The sequence below is a fragment of the Brassica napus genome, chromosome A2, assembly GCF_020379485.1.
Source record: "Brassica napus cultivar Da-Ae chromosome A2, Da-Ae, whole genome shotgun sequence".
Taxonomy (NCBI): domain Eukaryota; kingdom Viridiplantae; phylum Streptophyta; class Magnoliopsida; order Brassicales; family Brassicaceae; genus Brassica; species Brassica napus.
The window spans coordinates 1,691,229-1,710,266 of NC_063435.1; the positions used below are offsets into that span (position 1 = coordinate 1,691,229).

The 19,038-nt window shown below is 38.8% G+C and overlaps 3 protein-coding genes across 6 annotated transcripts; 1 reads left to right on the forward strand and 2 right to left on the reverse strand.

Annotated features, from left to right (window-relative positions):
* Positions 1-591: 591 nt before the first annotated feature.
* On the reverse strand, positions 592-3,117 carry LOC106367179 (UDP-glucose 6-dehydrogenase 3-like). 3 transcript variants are annotated; one of them, XM_013806896.3, is made up of 3 exons: positions 2,929-3,101; positions 2,750-2,818; positions 592-2,287 (listed from the first exon to the last, which is right to left on the reverse strand). In XM_013806896.3, exon 3 carries the CDS (start codon positions 2,264-2,266, stop codon positions 824-826), a length of 1,443 nt encoding a protein of 480 aa, XP_013662350.1. In that variant the 5' UTR covers positions 2,267-2,287; positions 2,750-2,818; positions 2,929-3,101; the 3' UTR covers positions 592-823. The 3 variants fall into 3 exon arrangements, with proteins under 3 accessions (XP_013662350.1, XP_013662349.1, XP_013662351.1); XM_013806895.3 differs by lacking the exon at positions 2,750-2,818 and having other exon boundaries at positions 2,929-3,117; XM_013806897.3 differs by lacking the exon at positions 2,750-2,818 and having other exon boundaries at positions 592-2,297; positions 2,929-3,096.
* A 2,683-nt stretch (positions 3,118-5,800) lies between these two features.
* BNAA02G02650D lies at positions 5,801-8,591 on the forward strand. The gene is made up of 8 exons (XM_013806894.3): positions 5,801-6,789; positions 6,871-6,916; positions 7,003-7,095; positions 7,181-7,300; positions 7,539-7,637; positions 7,849-7,908; positions 8,003-8,097; positions 8,230-8,591. Exons 1-8 carry the CDS (start codon positions 5,966-5,968, stop codon positions 8,363-8,365), a joined length of 1,473 nt encoding a protein of 490 aa, XP_013662348.1. The 5' UTR covers positions 5,801-5,965; the 3' UTR covers positions 8,366-8,591.
* A 336-nt stretch (positions 8,592-8,927) lies between these two features.
* Positions 8,928-18,708, reverse strand: LOC106367177 (sister chromatid cohesion protein SCC2). Of its 2 annotated transcripts, none has more exons than XM_048748587.1 (28): positions 18,270-18,708; positions 17,647-17,756; positions 17,102-17,370; positions 16,931-17,027; positions 16,596-16,849; positions 16,209-16,316; positions 15,976-16,087; positions 15,687-15,783; positions 15,424-15,610; positions 14,881-15,312; positions 14,300-14,805; positions 14,018-14,228; positions 13,894-13,944; positions 13,625-13,783; positions 13,366-13,533; positions 12,955-13,254; positions 12,729-12,878; positions 12,361-12,530; positions 12,073-12,181; positions 11,623-11,784; positions 11,435-11,539; positions 11,112-11,345; positions 10,897-11,030; positions 10,526-10,810; positions 10,035-10,446; positions 9,825-9,917; positions 9,595-9,720; positions 8,928-9,507 (listed from the first exon to the last, which is right to left on the reverse strand). In XM_048748587.1, exons 1-28 carry the CDS (start codon positions 18,536-18,538, stop codon positions 9,268-9,270), a joined length of 5,550 nt encoding a protein of 1,849 aa, XP_048604544.1. In that variant the 5' UTR covers positions 18,539-18,708; the 3' UTR covers positions 8,928-9,267. The 2 variants fall into 2 exon arrangements, with proteins under 2 accessions (XP_048604544.1, XP_013662347.1); XM_013806893.3 differs by having other exon boundaries at positions 17,102-17,352; positions 18,270-18,707.
* Between the last annotated feature and the right edge of the window lie 330 nt (positions 18,709-19,038).

The following is a 19,038-nucleotide window of genomic DNA, read 5'->3' on the forward strand; positions in this document are numbered from 1 at the left end:
GACTACCATATTCAAATTCTACTCGAGAAAAAAAACAGAGTTTCAGTAAAACTTGACCCCAACAGTAAAAGGAACAGCACTGAGAAGCCCCAAACCCTCATCATTGCTCTGTTTACGAGTAATCAGTAGATGCTCAACATTCCTCTTATCACATTCAGTAACAAACACAGTGTCCCCAGATTCAAGTTCACACTTGAGTCCCAAGAAACTCGCTGATTCTTCATCACTACTAATATCTTCTTCCACAAGTATCTGCTCATTCCTCAAAACCCTAGATTCAGATTCACCAGCTCTTCTTCGTTTCTGCTGATCGAATTTATTCTCGTCTCCCAAGAAACTAGCTGGTTCGTTCGATGTTTCACATCTACTAACCTTTTCTTCCTCAAGTTTTTGATCACTACTCACAAACCCACACTCAATTTCAGCAGCTTTACTCACTTTCTTGTGTCTCAAGAAACCGCTAGGCCTTTCATGCACAGCATCCATTGCTTCACCAGCAAGTTTCACTCCGTCTACTACAAACTTGGGACTACTCTTAGACAAAAGAATCAAACTGGAGAAAACTTTATTTTATTTTTTTGGTCAAACAACTAGAGAAAACTTTTATATTAAGAAAATGATACTTGAAAAGAGCTTACAATATATGATAACCCAAAGATACATAATTACCAACAAAAACCAAACCTAAACATCTCTGTTGGACTTTCATAAAAGCGACAATTATTGATCAAAGCAGGGTAAAAAGGAACAAAAGTATATGATAATTCGAGAAAAAAACATGAAATTAAAAAGCTAAAGGAAGAGGTTTGTTTGGTTTAACCGTTTAGGCAAGAGCAGGCATGTCCTTGAGCCACTGGTCCAACGGCTTACCAATAGAGTAAACAATAAACCCAATCTTCCTCAGCTTCTCAGCATCCACCACGTTCCTCCCGTCAAACACAAACGCCGGCTTCTGCATATTCTCAAAGATCTTCTCGTAATCCAGCTTCTTGAACTCATCCCACTCCGTCAAGATACAGATCCCGTGAGCGTCCTTGGTCGCGGCGTAGGCGTCCCAAGCCACCGAGACTTGCTTCACAGTAGTGGGGCTCATTGGCTGGAGGTGAAGCGGGTGGTCCCAGTCGAATTTGTTCATGGTCAAGTCTCTCTGGATCTGCTCCTCGGTGACCTGCGGGTCGTAGATGCTGATACGAGCCTTGTCACCTATAAGGCCTTTGCAGACATCGATGGCTGGTGTCTCTCTAGTGTCTCCAGTGTCTTTCTTGAAGGCGAAACCGAGAACCGCGATCTTTTTGTTGGAGACTGTGTTGAACATCGAGGAGACGATTCGGTTGACGAATCTTGTTTTCTGGTAGTCGTTGATCTTGATGACTTGTTTCCAGTACTCGGCCACTTCTGGTAAGCCGTTGCATTCACAGATGTAGACTAAGTTGAGGATGTCCTTCTGGAAACATGACCCGCCGAAGCCGACGCTCGAGTTCAAGAACTTGGGACCGATTCTAGAGTCTTTACCGACGGCGTAGGACACCTCAGTGACGTTGGCGCCCGTCGCTTCGCATAGAGCTGACATCGCGTTGACCGACGAGATCCTCTGAGCTAAGAAGGCGTTAGCCGCGAGCTTCGAAAGCTCTGCGGACCAGAGATTGGTGGTGAGGATCCTCTCCTCGGGTACCCACTGGGAATAAATGTCTTTCAAGGCTTTCACGGCCGCGAACCCTTCTGGGGTTTCGCGGCCGCCGATGAGCACACGGTCCGGTTTGAAAAGGTCCTCGATGGCGGTTCCTTCGGCGAGGAACTCGGGGTTGGAGAGGATCTGGAACTTGATCCCTTTGCTGTTGTGGGTGAGGATCTTCTCGATGGCCTCAGCAGTTTTGACAGGGACGGTCGATTTCTCGACCACGATCTTGTCGGAAACCGAGACGTCAGCGATCATGCGCGCCGCGCTCTCCCAGTAAGTCAAGTCCGCGGCCTTGCCTGCTCCAAGGCCGCGGGTCTTGGTGGGGGTGTTGACGGAGACGAAGACAATGTCGGCCTCTCTGACGTGTTTCTCAACGTCGGTGCTGAAGAAGAGGTTTTTTCCGCGGCACTGTTTGACGACGTCGTCGAGACCGGGCTCGTAGATGGGGAGCTGGTCGCTGTTCCAGGCGGTGATTCTTGGGACGGAGATGTCGACGACAGCTACTTCAACGGATGGGCATTTTAGTGCAATGACGGCCATGGTTGGACCACCGACGTATCCAGCTCCAATGCAGCATATCTTCACCATTTTTTTTTTTGCTTGTAAAATCTGAATTTACCTCAAAGAAAAAAGGTTAGATCCATAAGTAATCAATGCCATAAATAAATCACCAATATTAAGAGATGAAGTTCAGTATGAACAGCACACAAGTTCTTAAATATTCGATTATAACAACTAAAAAGAACACTGGAGCAAAAGAAAACATAAATAAAGAACTAAACTTTGACAGTTATTTTTTTGTTTTTTTTTTAAATCAGATCAGGTTCGGTAAGAATTAGAAGATGTCCATAGAATGCATTTACGTAAAACACTAAACATTAACAGAATATTATGTGCAGCTACCACCAATTCATATCAACCCATATTCGTGATAATGATTAACAATGAGCAGCTTCAAAGCTAAATTCAATGGAAAAAAAATACAAATTCAAATCAAAATATCAGATCTGATACATGCAAAAGTACATGGTGAAAAAAAAACGTAAAATGAGAAATGAGAAATGAAATTACGTGAATTTTCTGCGGATCACCGACACGGATCGAACGTGAATGCACAAAATTCTCAACACTCAACAGAAACTAAGAAGATTCAAAACCAAATAGATGTGAAAAAAGCAGCTAATTAGATCAAAATCGAAACGAGATTGGATCTCGAAAACAGAGAGGGAGAAGATACAATTGATTCATACCTTTGTGCAAGCCTCTGGTGTCTACACACTAACGAAGAAGATGGAGCTGAGATTGGTGGGGGAACGCTAAATGAGATGACGATGGAGGAAGAAGAGCGGGTGTGTAGCGGAGTTTATATAGGTGATGCGATCACCCCCTTGAAACCGTCAAAGCTAAACTCCGGTTTAATTATTAAACTTTCAGTTAAAGAAAAAACATTAAATGCGAAAAACGATGGGCCTCACAATGTTTGGCAGGTTTTAATTAACTCACGTTAAAACATTTTAGTTTTTACCATACCTCGAAGGATTGAATTTGGACCAGCTTCAATAGACTGTGTCGTATAAGTCAACAAAACAATTGTCGTGTTATGTGTTCAGTTAGTTAAATAAATATGCATCTACTTTTTTTTTCTTATTGCTGGATTTGGTTACCTATTTTAGAGATAGATATTTGATATATGTAAGAAACAAAATAAATCATTTATCGTTCTGCCTAACCTTTTTTCCTATAAATTTAGTGTTTGGACCAACATAAATGCAAATACTTAATCCAAAGTATATTTTATATTCAGAAATTATGGAAACAAATTGAAAAATGTATGACTGCTTGCCTAATCTCCACAATATATATAGAATGCTGAATAACTTCCTATTACTTTGATGTTTTACTTTTGAAACACGACCCGATATATTTGTAAAATCAGATATATACATCAAATTTGGTGTAAAGATTTATTCAAAAAAAGTGGTATATGCATATTGTTATTTTTAGAGAAAATAGTAGTATATGTATATTGCTCTCAGTTTACACTTACATTTAATGATCCCCTTATATTTTCTATATTTTTTTCTTTGGCCAATTAATATATTTCTTTCAAAGTAATAGTATTACACCTTTTTTTTATAGTATTACACTATTACATCGTGTATATATGTATATATTACAAACTAATGTTGTTATTTTAATTTGAGAAATATGAAGATGAAGACAAAAACTATATAACGAAGTTTGTTAATATGTTGTTAGTAAAAGAAATGTTAATGAAGTGTTATGAAAACATATTTTGAGTAACTTAAAATTCCATAATACATCATTGGTTTTCAATACTTTAATGTGCGTCACTGCCCAGTTTTCAGTCTAGAATATACTTCCCAAAGGTTGGTGTTTAGTTTCAATAATGTACATCTTAATCTATTATTATTAAAACCAATTTGTAACAGTAGTTAAGAGATTGTGCGGTGGAGTCTGCAGGACAAACTTGAAATAGAAGACTAATTGCACTTTGCTTAAAAACTCAGTCACACTTTCTGAAGTGCATCTCAAGCTATAAATGAATAGTTTTATAAATAAAATAAACAAGAAGAGTGTGGTTGAAAATATATAATTTTAAATTAATCAATACTGAAACCAAATCTTTTGGAAAAATGCGAATATATAACATGGTTTGTATACGTTGACCACCCAAAAAGATGATTCGAATACAACTCGATTTGGTTTGCCATGTTACTTAAACTGGATGACTATATACCCCCAAAATCATAATTTATATATTATATTACTATATAGTTTATCTTTGAATTCGAATGCGGTTATAGGGTCACTTTTCACTTTCAGCAATATATACTCCAGTTAAAATATAGTTGTTAAATACGGTAATATACTACTTAATTACGTGTCATCTTTATTCTTCACATATTTTACAATATTTTTTTATTCGACCATACATATTTTACAATTGATATATATTTTTGTTTCGTATAATATTGTCGTATCGTTAAAACAAAGTTAAAGCATATATACATAAAAAAAATATTTCATATTATTTAAATCAAAAATTTATTTATGATAATTTACATAATAAAGATCAATATATTTTTCACATTGTTTTTCGAGCGTATGTATATTTTTTTTCATATAATATATATGATTATTTTTCGAGCGTATATATATTTTTTGTCAATATTTTCCGGTGTATACATATATATTTTTGAATGACCATAAAGAATTATATGCAAAAGTCCGTACATTAATCTAAGGTGAATCTCAAGCTATTTTAAATTTTTGTTCCGTATTCTTTTTCTAACAAAAATAAAAAAAATTAACCTATTGAACTTATATTCAATGAAGAAAATACTTATATTCATTAAACCAAATTTTCGTTGGTGTATATTTACAGAACTTAGTAAAAATATTAGACAAAAATAAAATCATTATATGCATGCTCTTTAGGCGCAACACCTCTAGCTGTGATCCAACGAAGTGAAACATTCCCACACAATGGTTAGTTTTTTTTTTGATAAGTCTTATCGACTGATCCAGTCAGTCTCGGAAAAAAATACACTTAATAGTACAGACTAATCCAAAAACGTACCACATTGCATGACTCAAATTTGAAATATTTTCCGATTAGTATCAGGAGCGAATCAAAAATCAATCATCTGTTATGTTTCACCATGTAAATCACTTAGATCGAAGCCCAAGCCCAGACTAGACAAACAGTGATAACACACGATGGTTGTTACAAAAAAAAACTTCTTACACCAGTCTACTCTTTGCTCCACGCACCTTGGCTTACCATATGATAGACTGCAGCCACTCCCAAAACCGGACCATTAAACCGCAAACACACATGATTTTAACCTTACACCAACTGTATGCATCATCTAATAATTATTTTTCTTCTGCTACATCCACTGGCATTTACACCAATGCATCTGACCAAAAGTTTGATCCGACGGCTAATATTACATGGAGTAAAACTATTTGCTGGAAAATTTGAAATGACGTGGCATTAAAACTCATCATTATTATTCAACGGACAAGATTATAGATTATAGAAATAAATAATTTATTTCTATAAACTTATTTTAAAAAACAGCAACAAGAGAAGAAGACTAGCCGTTATCAAGAGCGTCCAAAAGAGCGCCGCAACGGTCACATTATTTTCCCCCGATCTATCTATCTTTCGTCTTCTTCTACACACTCCATTACAAACACAAAACTCAATAACGAATCATCTTCTATTCGATTCCAGATCTGTACTTATCATCTCCCATGGAATCGTTAATTTCGAAGAATGTTAAACCGGGGACTCCGGTTAAGGATCGGATCAAGTCGTCTCATCTGGAGAACGCCAACCCTAACGTCTCTCACGCTAAGTCCCCCCTCACGAAATCGTCATCATCATCGCCGATCGTGAAGAGATCGGCGCCTAAGAAGACTCAGAGTCCGAATCCGAATCCGAATCCGAAACCTAGCCAGGCGGTTTTCTCGCCGAGGAATCGGATCAGGGAGAGGAGGTTCGTGGTGGTGGCGAAGAAGAACTCGAGGAAAGGGAAGAAGGATCCGTCGTCGCCAGCCGCGGAGACTAGTACTGTTCGTGAGATCGATTGTAGATGCGGAGAGAGGAAGAGAGGGAACATGAAGTGCGTTTGCGTCGCGTACGAGACGCTGCGTGCTTCTCAGGAGGAGTTTCTCAAGAAACGAAGCGAGTCCGAGGAGAAGGAGAAGGAGGAAGGATGTGATCTTGAAGAGGGAGAAGGTGGAGGAGAGTCCTTGGAGCCGGAGGTGATAGGCGCTTTGAAGAGGACGAGGGGTAAAGTGGTGGAGGAGTCGAGGAGGAGCGTGCCTGAATCTGGTAAAGTGATGAATCTTGTTGAAGCATTTGAGAAACTCACTTGCTTCAGTACCAAAAAGGACGAAGAGGAGCAAACCGTTGGGGATGTGAGAGAGCAATCTAAGTTGTGGGAGGGAGAGAAAGAGACACACAACACATGGAGTTCTGCGTTTTGTCCAAATGAATTGGTCTTGACGGCTAAGAATCTTGGGTTAGACCCCAAGGCCTCGGTCTCGTCGTCCTGGGACAGTAGCCACAAGAGGTTAGCTCGTTGGTGGCTTAGTCTCTGTTAGTTTTATAATATTGCCACGTTCTGACTTGTTTGATCTGAGTGATGTTTCAGTGTTTTGAGTGGGATGTCAAATGCTGGGAGGAGAAGCAGAAGAAATGTATGTGTCTTGCATAGTATATATGCCAATAAAGCTTAGGGATTGTGAGAATTGACATACATTTGATGTTTTTTTGTGTGTGGTAGAGCTTGGACTCAACGACTACGATGGGAAGCAGAAAATCGAAGAAGAAGCAGGTTAAGGTCACTTCATTGAAGCCTTTCAAACTTAGAACTGAGGTATGAGCTTCTTAGATTTATAAATATTGCAAGTTTCTGGATTTATGGTAGAAACTGAGTCTTTGACTGTTTTGTTTATCTGCAGCAAAGAGGTAAGGTGAAAGAGGAAGAGTTTGCCAAGAAGCTCCAAGAGATAACAATGGTGGAAGAAAAGATGAGAATCCCCATTGCTCAAGGTCTTCCATGGACAACTGATGAACCTGAGGTAAGATCTTGCAAGCTCTAGTGAGAGCCAGTAACATGGTATTTTGCAGTGTTTAAGAGGCCAAACTATAACTGTCTTTCTTATGGATCTTACCTCCCAGAGAATCCAAATTTAGAATTGTGTAGTTGAATATGATTGTACAATGTCTTGATGAAGAGATAGGCGAGCTTAAGTGCGAAGTGAAAGCAGGTGATATCTTGATGAAGCAGCATTCTAATGTTGTTGTTTGCTGTTGCAGTGTCTGGTTAAGCCTCATGTGAAAGATATTACAATACCAGTTGACTTGACGCTCCACTCAGATGTCCGGGCAGTAGAACGCGCAGAATTTGATCAGCAGGTAAACCTAATGCATTGATTAAATCTACATTTTGTGGAGTTTGAACTCAGCACCATAGAGAGTTGTTCCCTCAAATTTTTCCAAGATACCTTAAATGTAACTAACGCTCAAATGATATAGCTTCAGTACGTAGTTGATAGTGTCAAATCATTGATAGTCTTGTCCATAGTAGTGTTGCATCATTTCAATAAACTTCTCCATGCTGTTGTAGATTGCAGTAAAGATGAGTTTCATGGAGCAATACAAAATGGAAAGAGAGAGAGAACAGAAGGTAAAGTTTTATTGGGACTGATGTGGCTATATCCAATATAAGAAGAGTGTCTTGCTTGAGTATGATTTCGATAATCCTTTTTTTTTTTTTTCAGCTGGCGGAGGAAGAAGAAATAAGAAGGTTGAGGAAAGAATTGGTTCCAAAGGCGCAACCAATGCCATACTTTGATCGACCATTCATTCCAAGAAGGTAAAAGAGACTTCTGTTCTCTTCAAATTCCCTTCTTGCATATATACATCACAGGAAGAGATAGTTCTTGTCTGCAATAAGCTGACACAGAGTTTTGCTTATTGATGTTTTCCTTATTTTACCATTAAACAGGTCGAACAAACATCCAACTGCGCCAAGAGATCCCAAGTTTCACATACCGCAACACAAGAAGATCAGATGCTGCAGTTCATCTTCTTGCAGTGAAACTGGCTCTTACCTGAGCGATTTCAATTATCAATTTCTCTAGTTTTTGGTTACACTTGCGTTGGTTTTGGTTCTTTCTTTAGAACTGTCACAATATGTATGTTTTTAAAAATAAAGTCTCCAAAAATATTCATTTGTGTACGCTTATATAAACATTCACCAATCCTTACTAGCTACATTGATTACATCAGTGTAATACATCAGTGTAACTCCTGGTTGTAAATGCTTTTTCTTATAAAACTATCTCGACCCTGTTCAATTGACAGTCACTGGGACCTTGCAACTGCTATCACAAGTCACAATTTATGTGCGAGTGGTTATTAATTAACTACAAGTCGTTAATTCAGATCACTAAGCGATTAACCCTTTTAATTTTTGCAAGCTCAGATTGATTGTTGCAATAAAGTCGCAAAATGATGAAAAATGGTTGCAGGTCGATTAGTTACAAACATGGTCTACGTTTTAACCTTTTCTCACAAAAAACCATGTTATACTTTCTTCACCAACTTCACATCTCAAAAACTCCACCAACAGATATTGTAAGTTTGTAACACCTCAATTCGTAGTAGAAGTATCTCAATAGGTTCTCAAACAATAACAAACAATGAAATTTGAAAACAATATATGGGCATCCTTTAAATTGTGAGGAATAAAAAAAAGACCAGTGTGTGAACAAAACAATAGCAACAAGTGAACGAATACCAACCAAAGATCAAAACATCCATTACTCCCCAATTCTGGTCTTCTTCTCTACTTAGATTTTTTTTCTTCTTTTCATTCTAACAAAAGGTTATATATAACGGTTCCAATTCGTTCGTGGTCTTCCTAAACCATACTGTACATTGGTTAAGATATCCTAAAAAAACAGCGGTTTTGAATTTTCTTTTTGTTTGCTGCTTTATGTACAAAGTAATCGATGACATGAGCAAAAGTGCCATCTGACTTTTACCTTCTGTTGCTATTTCTGGTGCTGTAATTTAGTCTCCGAGCAGTCATACCCCTTCCTCCCCCTCCTCCATTCCAACCTCTGTCATCATCATCATCCTCGTCATCATCATCCTCATTGTAGGCCACTGCTTTTTTTGCAGATCTTGAGCTTTTTCTTGGCGTTGGGCGTTTTCTCTTGACGTTTGATGAGTAAATGACGTAGTCAAGTGTATCTTCTCTCATCGCGTTCTTAAACTCCTGCAAAGAGAGAACATATTAACGGATATGGTTATTTATGGATATAGATTTTAGACATGAATATAAAAATTTATTAGGATTTTTAACCTGATATCTCAGAACCAAGTCTTGATAGGTTGAAGGTAAGTCAGTGCGAGTATCGCTGAGGTCAAGGGCAACATTTTGTCTGGACAGAGGATCTCCAGGCTTCAATGGTTCCGTTGGAGAATAGGCCTGAGATATATATTTTCCAAACACAATCATGTTTTCGTTGAATAAGTTAAAGAAGAAAAGAGACATAAATCTAAAAAGGAGTAGTGGAAAGACAAGAATCGTACTTGGCATCGTTCATCATTTAAGCTGTACGTGACTTTTAAGTATCTCTTGAGCTTTAAAAGTAGTTGTAAAGCGATAGCTGATAAGCAATCAACCTGAAAGTGCACCAAAAGAAAGACTTGCATTAGAACACAAAACGCCCATATGTAAAATTCAAACAAAAAGAACCCGAATTTTCTAAGCATCAATAGCGAAAGAGATATGAAGGCTACCTTAATTTTCTGCAAATCATCGGTGGATAATTCAGGAGGATCAGATGAGGTCATCTTTTGCACATTTGCCTCGCCGTAATGGGTTTGATATGAAGTAAACTGATCCCTGGGATCTTGGTACACTACTCCATTAAGATCGATTGGCGTCGAATGGCCATAGGAATTCCAATGCGTATGTTCTTCTTGAATTCTTGTGTTCAGATCCATCATGTGAATATTTGCAGGAGTCGAATCTTGTTGGTACGTTCCATTTCCATGCTGAGTCTTTGCGGAATCTTTATGTAACAGAGCCTTCAAATTTGACTCGATTGCACCAGCTCGGACTTGTATAACTCGGTTTATGGAATACACGAGATAGAGCGGCTCATCAGGTGTTGTGAATGGAAGTAACGCAAGGGTTTCAGTGCAATACCTGTATAGAGAGACGGACAATTTTAGTGTTTATTTACCACAGAGAGACGGTGAAGTTTTTCATAGCAGCGTATACTTACATCAGGAAGGATATAACTGAGCCGCTCCAGGTTGGATTATCAAACTTGCGAACGATAGAAGTCATAAATTTGTTTCGAGAAATCCTGTTGCCACGGATAAGCTTGTAGATCCTAGAGACTCCAAGTCTAGCTTGTGTGAGAGAGCTACTAGTATGATCATTCTTCCCCGAACCCTTCTGCTGAGGATTTTGATTTGATTCTGAATAGACCTGGCTGATGGATTGCATGAAGATAAACGACATTTGAAGTCCGTCACCGAGACGGCTTTCGAAAAAAGCCGGATACCTGATGGAAATGTCTAGAGCTGTTAGTGCGCCAACACTTGATGAACGAAAAATGTAAAAAATTGTAATATCTAGTCAGAGGATTACTTCTCATGCATATTCATTAGTAAATGATGGGCCAGCTTTTGGTTGGCCTCGAGCGGATCTGTCTCGAGGGCAATCAAATAAGGAACACATGTAATAGGATGAACAAGACCTTGACGTAGCACGACTTCCACTATCTGCGGGACATATATATCTCATTACTTCACACAATAGCTAAGAGAGAGAAGCAAATATTACCTAATGTAAAAAAGGCAAACCTTGAGAGCAATCTGGCGAATTTGATCATCACAGTCCAAGCATCTACCTAATATCTTATCCCAATACAACTGCACAATACCTCCGCAAATGTTGGTGTCACCTGCACCAGCGGCCACGGGTACAGTATGTCCACCTTGCTCAACTGGGTTAACCGTGATATCAACAGATTTATCTGATCCCAATTGTTTTTCCGCATCGATAAGGTAATCATACATGTTCTGTAATCCTTGCATCTGGATCATGAGCATCAAAAAAAGATGTAACCATATGCAAGCGTAGAACAAAACATGTAGACAAACGCAAATATATGGGCCACGTTTACCTTCATACGTCCGTTTGCTTCATCTGATAATGTATTCTCGATTATCTTTCCAATGTCTTCTTCCAACATGTATTCAGGCCGTGCAATCAGAATGAAACCTAAAGCCTGCAGGAAGTTTCAGGTCACCATTATTCTAGCAAAATAAAATACTGAGAATGTGCAACAGACTAGCACTGTATGTACTATACCTGCAGGGACCTGACTTTCAAAGCAAAATCTTCCATGCGGAGGTGTCGTTTGAATAAATTGAGACAACCAGAGAGATTGAAACTCCTACTACCGGAGGTGCTAATAAGAGAGTTACCATGACGAATAAGCAACCCAAGACAAAAAAGGGACCGCCCAGCAATCTGAAATAGACAAGAAATTGTAAAAAATTTAGCTTAAGGATAATCTGTCGCTAGAAGCATCTTGTAAAGAATAACAGATATCTGAACTCGTTCAACACTCACTCTCAAGTGAAATATATGTGAAAACTAAATATTACTATCAGTAAGCAGTAAAACCACAACGGAGACCAGTGTCAGTAGAGAATAATGATCTTATAAGTACGAGGAAAATGACAGTCAGTTTTGTATCTAATTAACGATAAGCAATAACAAAATTTCTGATGCATGATCTTTTCAAAGAAAAGCCACCTGGTTGTTATCAGCCCCTTGGGACTCCAACCGCTTAAAAAAGAACTGAAGAAGATGCTCGACCACGCTAACACCTTTTCCCATCAATTTACTCACAGAACAGAGACACCTGAGAATTTGAAGAGTTGCACTAATCAAATAGAAGGCAGTTTCATAAAAAAATGAGTGATGTTTTTGACTGCATCTTCCATCAAGACAAGTGATCATCCAAATAAAAATGAACGCATGTGAAAGCTAAGACGCTGTATAGAGCAATGAATGATGTTAAATGAGTAATATATATGGTACCTAACGCAAGCATGGACAACAGTTAGAAATGAATGCCGAACAATCATATGCTTTAGATCTTGCTCCAGGTCTTCAGTGACACTAATAGGCAGCTTGCGGATCAAGGGCAGGACAGAATCGATTATGAATATAATACTCTCTAGTAACTGTGCTCCTATTCTACTATCGACCTGCAACAAATACAAGATGAATGGAGGTTAGCAACAGTGAAAAGTTTGAGATACTATTGCGAACACACCTCTCATTCAGATGATTTCTTCTCAGGATTAGTACCACAATTTTTCAAAAAAAAAAAAAAGCATAGCTCCTAACAGAATCATTCCTTTACAAAACTTAAGAGAATCTTGAGCAGATTAGCTATATATAACCTGACTCTTCAGATATGGTTGTAGGGTGATAACAAACTTAGTAGGGTCTGAAGACGGTGTACACAGCCCAGGATCCACCAGACAGAAAGCATGCAAAAGAAGTACATAAGGAAGCACTTGAACCTCTCCTTCACGGCTCATTTCTTCTACCTGACAGAACAAAGGATGGTATATATTGGTATTTGACCAGTCAATCAATGCACAGACATAAAGCATTAATGTTGACCTGCAATATTTTTTCCAGTAAGCACTTGCACATCAGCTCACAGCGCCTGCGTACTGATGCAAGGGCAACTGGGTTGATACCAGCAGCTTTGGTTGCTTGAGGGAAAAAATCAAGGGCCAGGGCACGCTTAATAATTGTTACAAGAAGCTGGTGATTTGGAGTCGTCCTTAACAACCCAACCATTTGCTTAGTTTTCTTTTCCACTTCCACTGGAATGGAGCTAGCATCACTGGTAAATTGAGTATGATGCCCTGGAGGTTCCTCAAACCAAAATTCATAGAAAGTTTTGCATACAAGATCCTGCGAGTGACAAAACATCGAATATAGACCGCGTATTTAAGTATAATATCACACTAAATAATAAGCACAAGACAGATCAAAGAGCAATGCAAATTGAAGTACAAGGATTACCTGGATGCTAGATTCATCATCACTGATTCGAGATAATATCTCGGCACATGCACTTGTAAATTCAGAGAAGTTGGGATTTGAAGTACACATGTCACGTATGATCTTTATGGCTCGTTTTCGAACACTCACTCCAGTATCTTTAATCCTCTCGGCGACCTTCTCAAAATACTGCAAAAATAAATTACTTGGGTCAGCGAAGAAACAGCATGAGTAGGGAATGTGATAATGTCAATAATGATATGGGGAAAGGTAAATTTACCTTTGAACCAACATCAGGATGTGAGGCAATATGCCTACCAACAAGTTCAAGTGCTGCTTCTCTAACAGATATAGCAGAATCACAAAACCTTCCTTCAACAGCCAACTGAACACGCTTATCGCACAGTACCTCTGGATCAGCTTCAACAATTGTACTAACCTGTTATGATCAATACCAGAATGTATTATCATCGCCAGAATAGCATATCTGTATTCTGATTTTACCCACAAACAGTAATGATTATGTGTAATAACACTTTGCTCACTTACTGCTCGCATAGCTTTAGCCCTAATAATGGGAGAGTTCTCTCTTAAACTAGCCTGAAAAAAAACACAGTTAGAAAACGACGGAAACTCGAATAAAGGAAAAATGCATATAAAACCTTTCACTAACCAGGAGCATGTGTAGAATCTTATCAAATCCTCTGGAAAAGGAACTATTTCGTCCAAGAGCTAAAGTAATCTTCTTTATAGCATCTCTTGTCAAGAACGACGTAGTTGCTCCAGAGTTACGGATTATTGACTTTGCTTTCAATCTAGCAATGTAATATTTGAATTTTTCCTGAGATTTTGGAACATCTTTATACGAAAGGCACAGATGAAACCTGCACAAAGTTCTTTCCATATAAAACCCACATATATTACAAAATTAGTGTGAAAGGAGTCAGGAACAAACCAGCAAATGAAAGTATGCGCATCATCAGCAGATCCAGCATCCTGAAGATAATTCAGGAGCATCTGTTGCACAACTTCTGTCTGGGTAATCATATTTGGATCTTCTTCTGACTCAACTTTACCACTCTTGGTGTCCGTCTTACAGTAAGACTGCAGTACAAGAAGTTGTCTCTTGCATACGCAAAACGGACAGTGCCAATTTCGACTTGGAATGTCTACTTCCTTTAAACCCAAACAGCCAGCATGAAACCGCCTTGGACAAATTTGACAGATCAATAAGTTCCCAGCCCTTTTACCTAAACAAAGAGCGCAATCTTTTGTGCCAACTTGGTCAACTCTACCTTCACTTTCTGATTCTAGTAATGTCCAAAATCTGTCTTCACTGCAGAGGACAGCATCTTGTTTCAACCTGGTAGCAATTATACCTAGTAAGTCAATGGCCATTGACCGGGCAGAGACATCTTTTGATTTCAACCCTGCATTGTGCAGCAGTATGACACAGAGAACCTGCAAGAGTTTACCTGTCAGAGTGGAAATATGCACCGACTAACTAAAGCAAACAAAGTAACACAATACATTTACCTCAAGAATAAGAGAAACTGATGGATATTCAGGAAGATTCAATGCAGTCAGTAGATCATTAACAATGTTCTCAGTCATCACTTTTATCTCAGAAGCATCCTGAGCCTTCAAACTGGCAAGTCGTCCAAGGACACGAGTCCAGAAAAGGCAACATGTTTCTGTAGCCGCCTCATGACATTTAGTTAGGTAGCCGACATCAACTGGATTCTCCAGTATGGCGTTTGCACTGGAAGCCTGTCTCAGGGTTTCAGGAAGGCTTGTGCTGTTGTGAACCAACTGAATGAGCAAAGCAGTGACCATTTGAATCTGCTTTTGTTCTTCATCAGGTAGATGGTAGGCTCTCAACACTCGTTTTGAGGAAGGTAGCTTCCAGAGCAATTGAGATAACTCATCTATCACATATGTTCGGTGTTGAGGATATGAATTATATATCTGCAATAAAGTTGACATTTAACAACATTCAAAGACCATTCCTGACGTGAAGACGCCGATCTTTTAAAACAAAATACACAGCAAAGATGTGGAGTACGTGGAAAGTCTTACACCACCGATTAAGCTAATTGCTTTAAGCTGCAGAAGTTGGATATTTTCCACCATAAATGTTGTCACACTTGTCTTCAACAGTTGTAAAATGCAACTGTCAGACAACCTTTCTACCAACAACAGCTCCTTGAGTAAGCCAAGAATAGTGCAAAGTTTCTGTAGTGCGGTATTCACTGTTCCAGTGATCCTACGAAACAAAGATATCAGATGTGAACATGCGTGCAACTAATATACAAAAAATGGTGGGGTATTAATCAGTAAACCTGTTCACTGCCGACTTCTTCACTTTGCCACTTTTTCCTGTGCGCCGCCTTTTACTGGCTGAGCCCATGTCAGGATCAAGATCATCATCATCATCCCCTAGAAAAGCATGTGGCATATACTTCTATGTCAAGATTGTGTAATTAGAATAACCTGTGCAGTCGCAATGGACAATCTTTATGCTAACAAACCAGGATGATACTAAAGTTTCAGATATTGTGAATGACATGCCATGCATTCGAACAGAATAAGCACAGAAAATCCAACTTCCAAAGTAATTCGGAAAATAACCTTCAAATGCAACATTATCTGCGGGTTTACTTGCGCTGCGGTATGATGGATCATAAGCAGACATAACAGCCATCATTTGATGCCTAGAAAACTCCAGAATTCTCTCAATCACCTGATTGAAAAGAATACAGAAATAGAAATTGAGTCACTTAAAATGGTGAAACGTAGCAGTGTCCAGAGAAGCATAAAGATAAACAGATTCCCGCGAAAAAAAACACTTAAGAAGCAATCACCTCTTCCTTGTAGAGCTGCTTTGGCATATCACTGTTGGCCATCACTGCAAGCGATACATGGATCGACTCAAGGGCACCAAGAACCAACTCCAATGAATCTGAATCTGACTGAAATGTTTTTGCACCAGGAAATGTTAGCTAAAAAGAAAAATACATATTTGCCACTTTCATAAAACTAAACGTGATAACTTAACAGATAGAAAAAGAGCTAGACATTAATGCATTCTTGCAAGTCCAAGAAAATATACTTCAAACACAGAAAGAACACCTTTGATTGAAAGCTAAATTGTTCGATAAAATAGTCCATGCGTCGAGCGCAACATGAAATCGATCCCATGTAAAGCAAGAGAGGCGCATATAGAGAGATCCGAACAGAAAATTACTCACATGCTCACTATTAATGGACAAGCCTTCGGCCCTATGTATCTGATAATCCAGAGTGTGCAATAACCTCGATAGAATATCAACAGGTACCATATGCAAAAGCATTTTTGACCTTATAGTCATCAATTCAGTTACAAGAACACGAATTTCATCAACAGGCACTGACGACCACTCTGCTTCATTCCTATCATCACCAGGGACTTCAGCTTTGCCACAGAAGTCTTCCAGCATCTCACAAAAGCTATTTACGATGGACTCTAAACAAGCATTAGAAAACTATTATTATTTAGTTGGTAGGGGTAACTGCAAAGAAAACAAGGAAAAAGGGACAGACAGACCTTGAAGCACAGATGAATCTGGCTGAAGTGAAGACGCACCAGGGCCAGCGCCATCTTTACGTTTCTTCTTGCCCGTTGACTTTTTGGAAGCAGAATCCTGCAAGTTAATTCAGTTATGTCCACGGCACAGAAGAAACCCACTATAGAGGAAGATTGTGATGACGATCTTACATTCATGGTGATCGTTTCAGGTCGAGAGTCATGAGTTGCAATATCATCTCGTTGTGACTGGTTTATCAAAGGTTCAGGATGCCAACTATGATTTTCAACATGTTTTGATCGTAATACCCTTTTCACAGGTTCAGGCTGGATACTCCTAGCTAAATGATGATCTGCCTGTCGTTGAATCTTGACAGGAACACTTGGCTCGGAAGTTCTCTGTTGAGGCTCTTCACTGGTACAGACTGGATCACAGGTCGGACCTGATAAACTTGAAAGTTAGAGCAAATAATAAACACGAACATATTAATTCTATCAAACACTGGCGCAATAACAAGTTTTCCCAGAGCAACCAAACAACTATTAAAGCTCAGTACAAGTTAAGCCTAGCATAGAGGTTCACTGCCAGCTGAATGGGGTGGAAAAGGAAGGAAGATACTGCTAGCATCAAGCACTAAAGGTATCTTTCCCAAAACATTTTCAATATTTTTTCTCAAAATCTGTAACACCCTACAGTTCAGACAAAAAAGGGAAAAAAATGAGAAGATTTCATTTACCAGGGATAGCATACTCAAATGCTCCAGGATTGCATCGTAAAACTTGGTCATATAACTGAAAAGGCTCCTCAGAGTTACAGTTGAGCTCCCTAGCCTCGTTCCTAAGATCCCTGCAAAATTAAATCACAGAGAAATAAGTTGGTGAGCTCTACTACAATCATGAAAAGAACTTTACCTTGGCAAAATTCTCCACAAACCTAAAATAAGCACATTTTCTCCACACAACTACTCTACCACATTTGAGGGAAAGATACTTAAATCAAGTTTAGCCGTGAATTTAACCCGCACATAACCAAATGTTACTGCTCGCTTCACTAGAAAAATTGCCAAAACCTGTAGATGCAAACTTATCCAATTCATCAAAGCAACAAGGGCCAACGAAACAACAAGATGATTCATTGCAGTCACAATTACTTTTCATAAATTATCTGATCTAATACCTTCTAAATCCAGATGCGAACACACAAGACAGTCTACTTACAATATCAGCAACGAATCATTACTTTCACATCTAAGATTCCCAGCCAAATCGCACATGATTTCACCAATCCAATCGAGGAATCGCTCTAACTAGTTTCCGATTTTCGAGTCTGAAGGAATGAAGACGAGATAAATTCACTTACAGGTAAGAAACGTCAGTTTCTTCAAGCATCTTCGCGATTCTCCTAGATTGCGAGAGAATCTCAGCGCGATTCAACGACCTGTAGCCACTACCTTCGGCAACCTCATCGAAGAGCTTGAGCTCGCCAGGTTGAGCCGCGCCGCAGAATATGGGGAGGGAAGGTAGCGGCAAGTGAGAAGCAACATCCGACTGCGCCGTATTAGCCAAACCGATCCCGAACTGAGTCAAACTCGAAGTTGAACCCAATCCGGAGCTGCTGGGATTGCTCATCTTCGGATCGAGGTGGATTCGAAAATTAGGGTTTGTAGATATCAGATTTCGAGGACGTTGCGAGGATGAACGGTGGATTTTGAGGGGATTTGGAGGAAGTTTTATCAGTCATAAGAGAGATTTTGAGCCCTAGATTGTATTAAAAAAAAAGAATTAGGGGAGATAGAGAGAGAGAGAGAGAGAGAGAGAGAGAGAGATGCAATTGGCGGGGAAAGTAAGAAGACATCTTCGCACTGTAATTTTTCCTGATTTAATAAATTACTAAATTTTGATCCGCATTTTTAAAAAGCGGGATTATCTTTTTTTACAAAACTTAGTTTATTATAAATTATAATTTCTATCTATAGTTATATATTTTAAGTTTTTATATAATTTTATTTAAATAAGCATTGACATATCTTTCATTTGTTTTAGTTTATTTTAAAAAGTTAAAAACTGAAACAAAGTAATACATTGTCTATGTCTTGCTTTGGTCAAATTTTGTTTTTACAATTTTTTTA

What these genes read in the sequence shown, in the direction of transcription:
- LOC106367179 (XM_013806895.3), bottom strand. Translation starts at nt 2,266, where the DNA reads ATGGTGAAGATATGCTGCATTGGAGCTGGATACGTCGGTGGTCCAACC.
- LOC106367177 (XM_048748587.1), bottom strand. Translation starts at nt 18,538, where the DNA reads ATGAGCAATCCCAGCAGCTCCGGATTGGGTTCAACTTCGAGTTTGACT. An exon ending in AGATAATGTTGCATTTGAAG is followed by an intron (nt 15,784 to 15,975) that starts GTTATTTTCCGA and finishes ATGCTTTTCTAG; the next exon opens with GGGATGATGATGATGATCTT. An exon ending in TGAAAGTCAGGTCCCTGCAG is followed by an intron (nt 11,540 to 11,622) that starts GTATAGTACATA and finishes AACTTCCTGCAG; the next exon opens with GCTTTAGGTTTCATTCTGAT.
- BNAA02G02650D (XM_013806894.3), top strand. Translation starts at nt 5,966, where the DNA reads ATGGAATCGTTAATTTCGAAGAATGTTAAACCGGGGACTCCGGTTAAG. An exon ending in GGAGGAGAAGCAGAAGAAAT is followed by an intron (nt 6,917 to 7,002) that starts GTATGTGTCTTG and finishes TGTGTGTGGTAG; the next exon opens with AGCTTGGACTCAACGACTAC. An exon ending in GCGCAGAATTTGATCAGCAG is followed by an intron (nt 7,638 to 7,848) that starts GTAAACCTAATG and finishes ATGCTGTTGTAG; the next exon opens with ATTGCAGTAAAGATGAGTTT.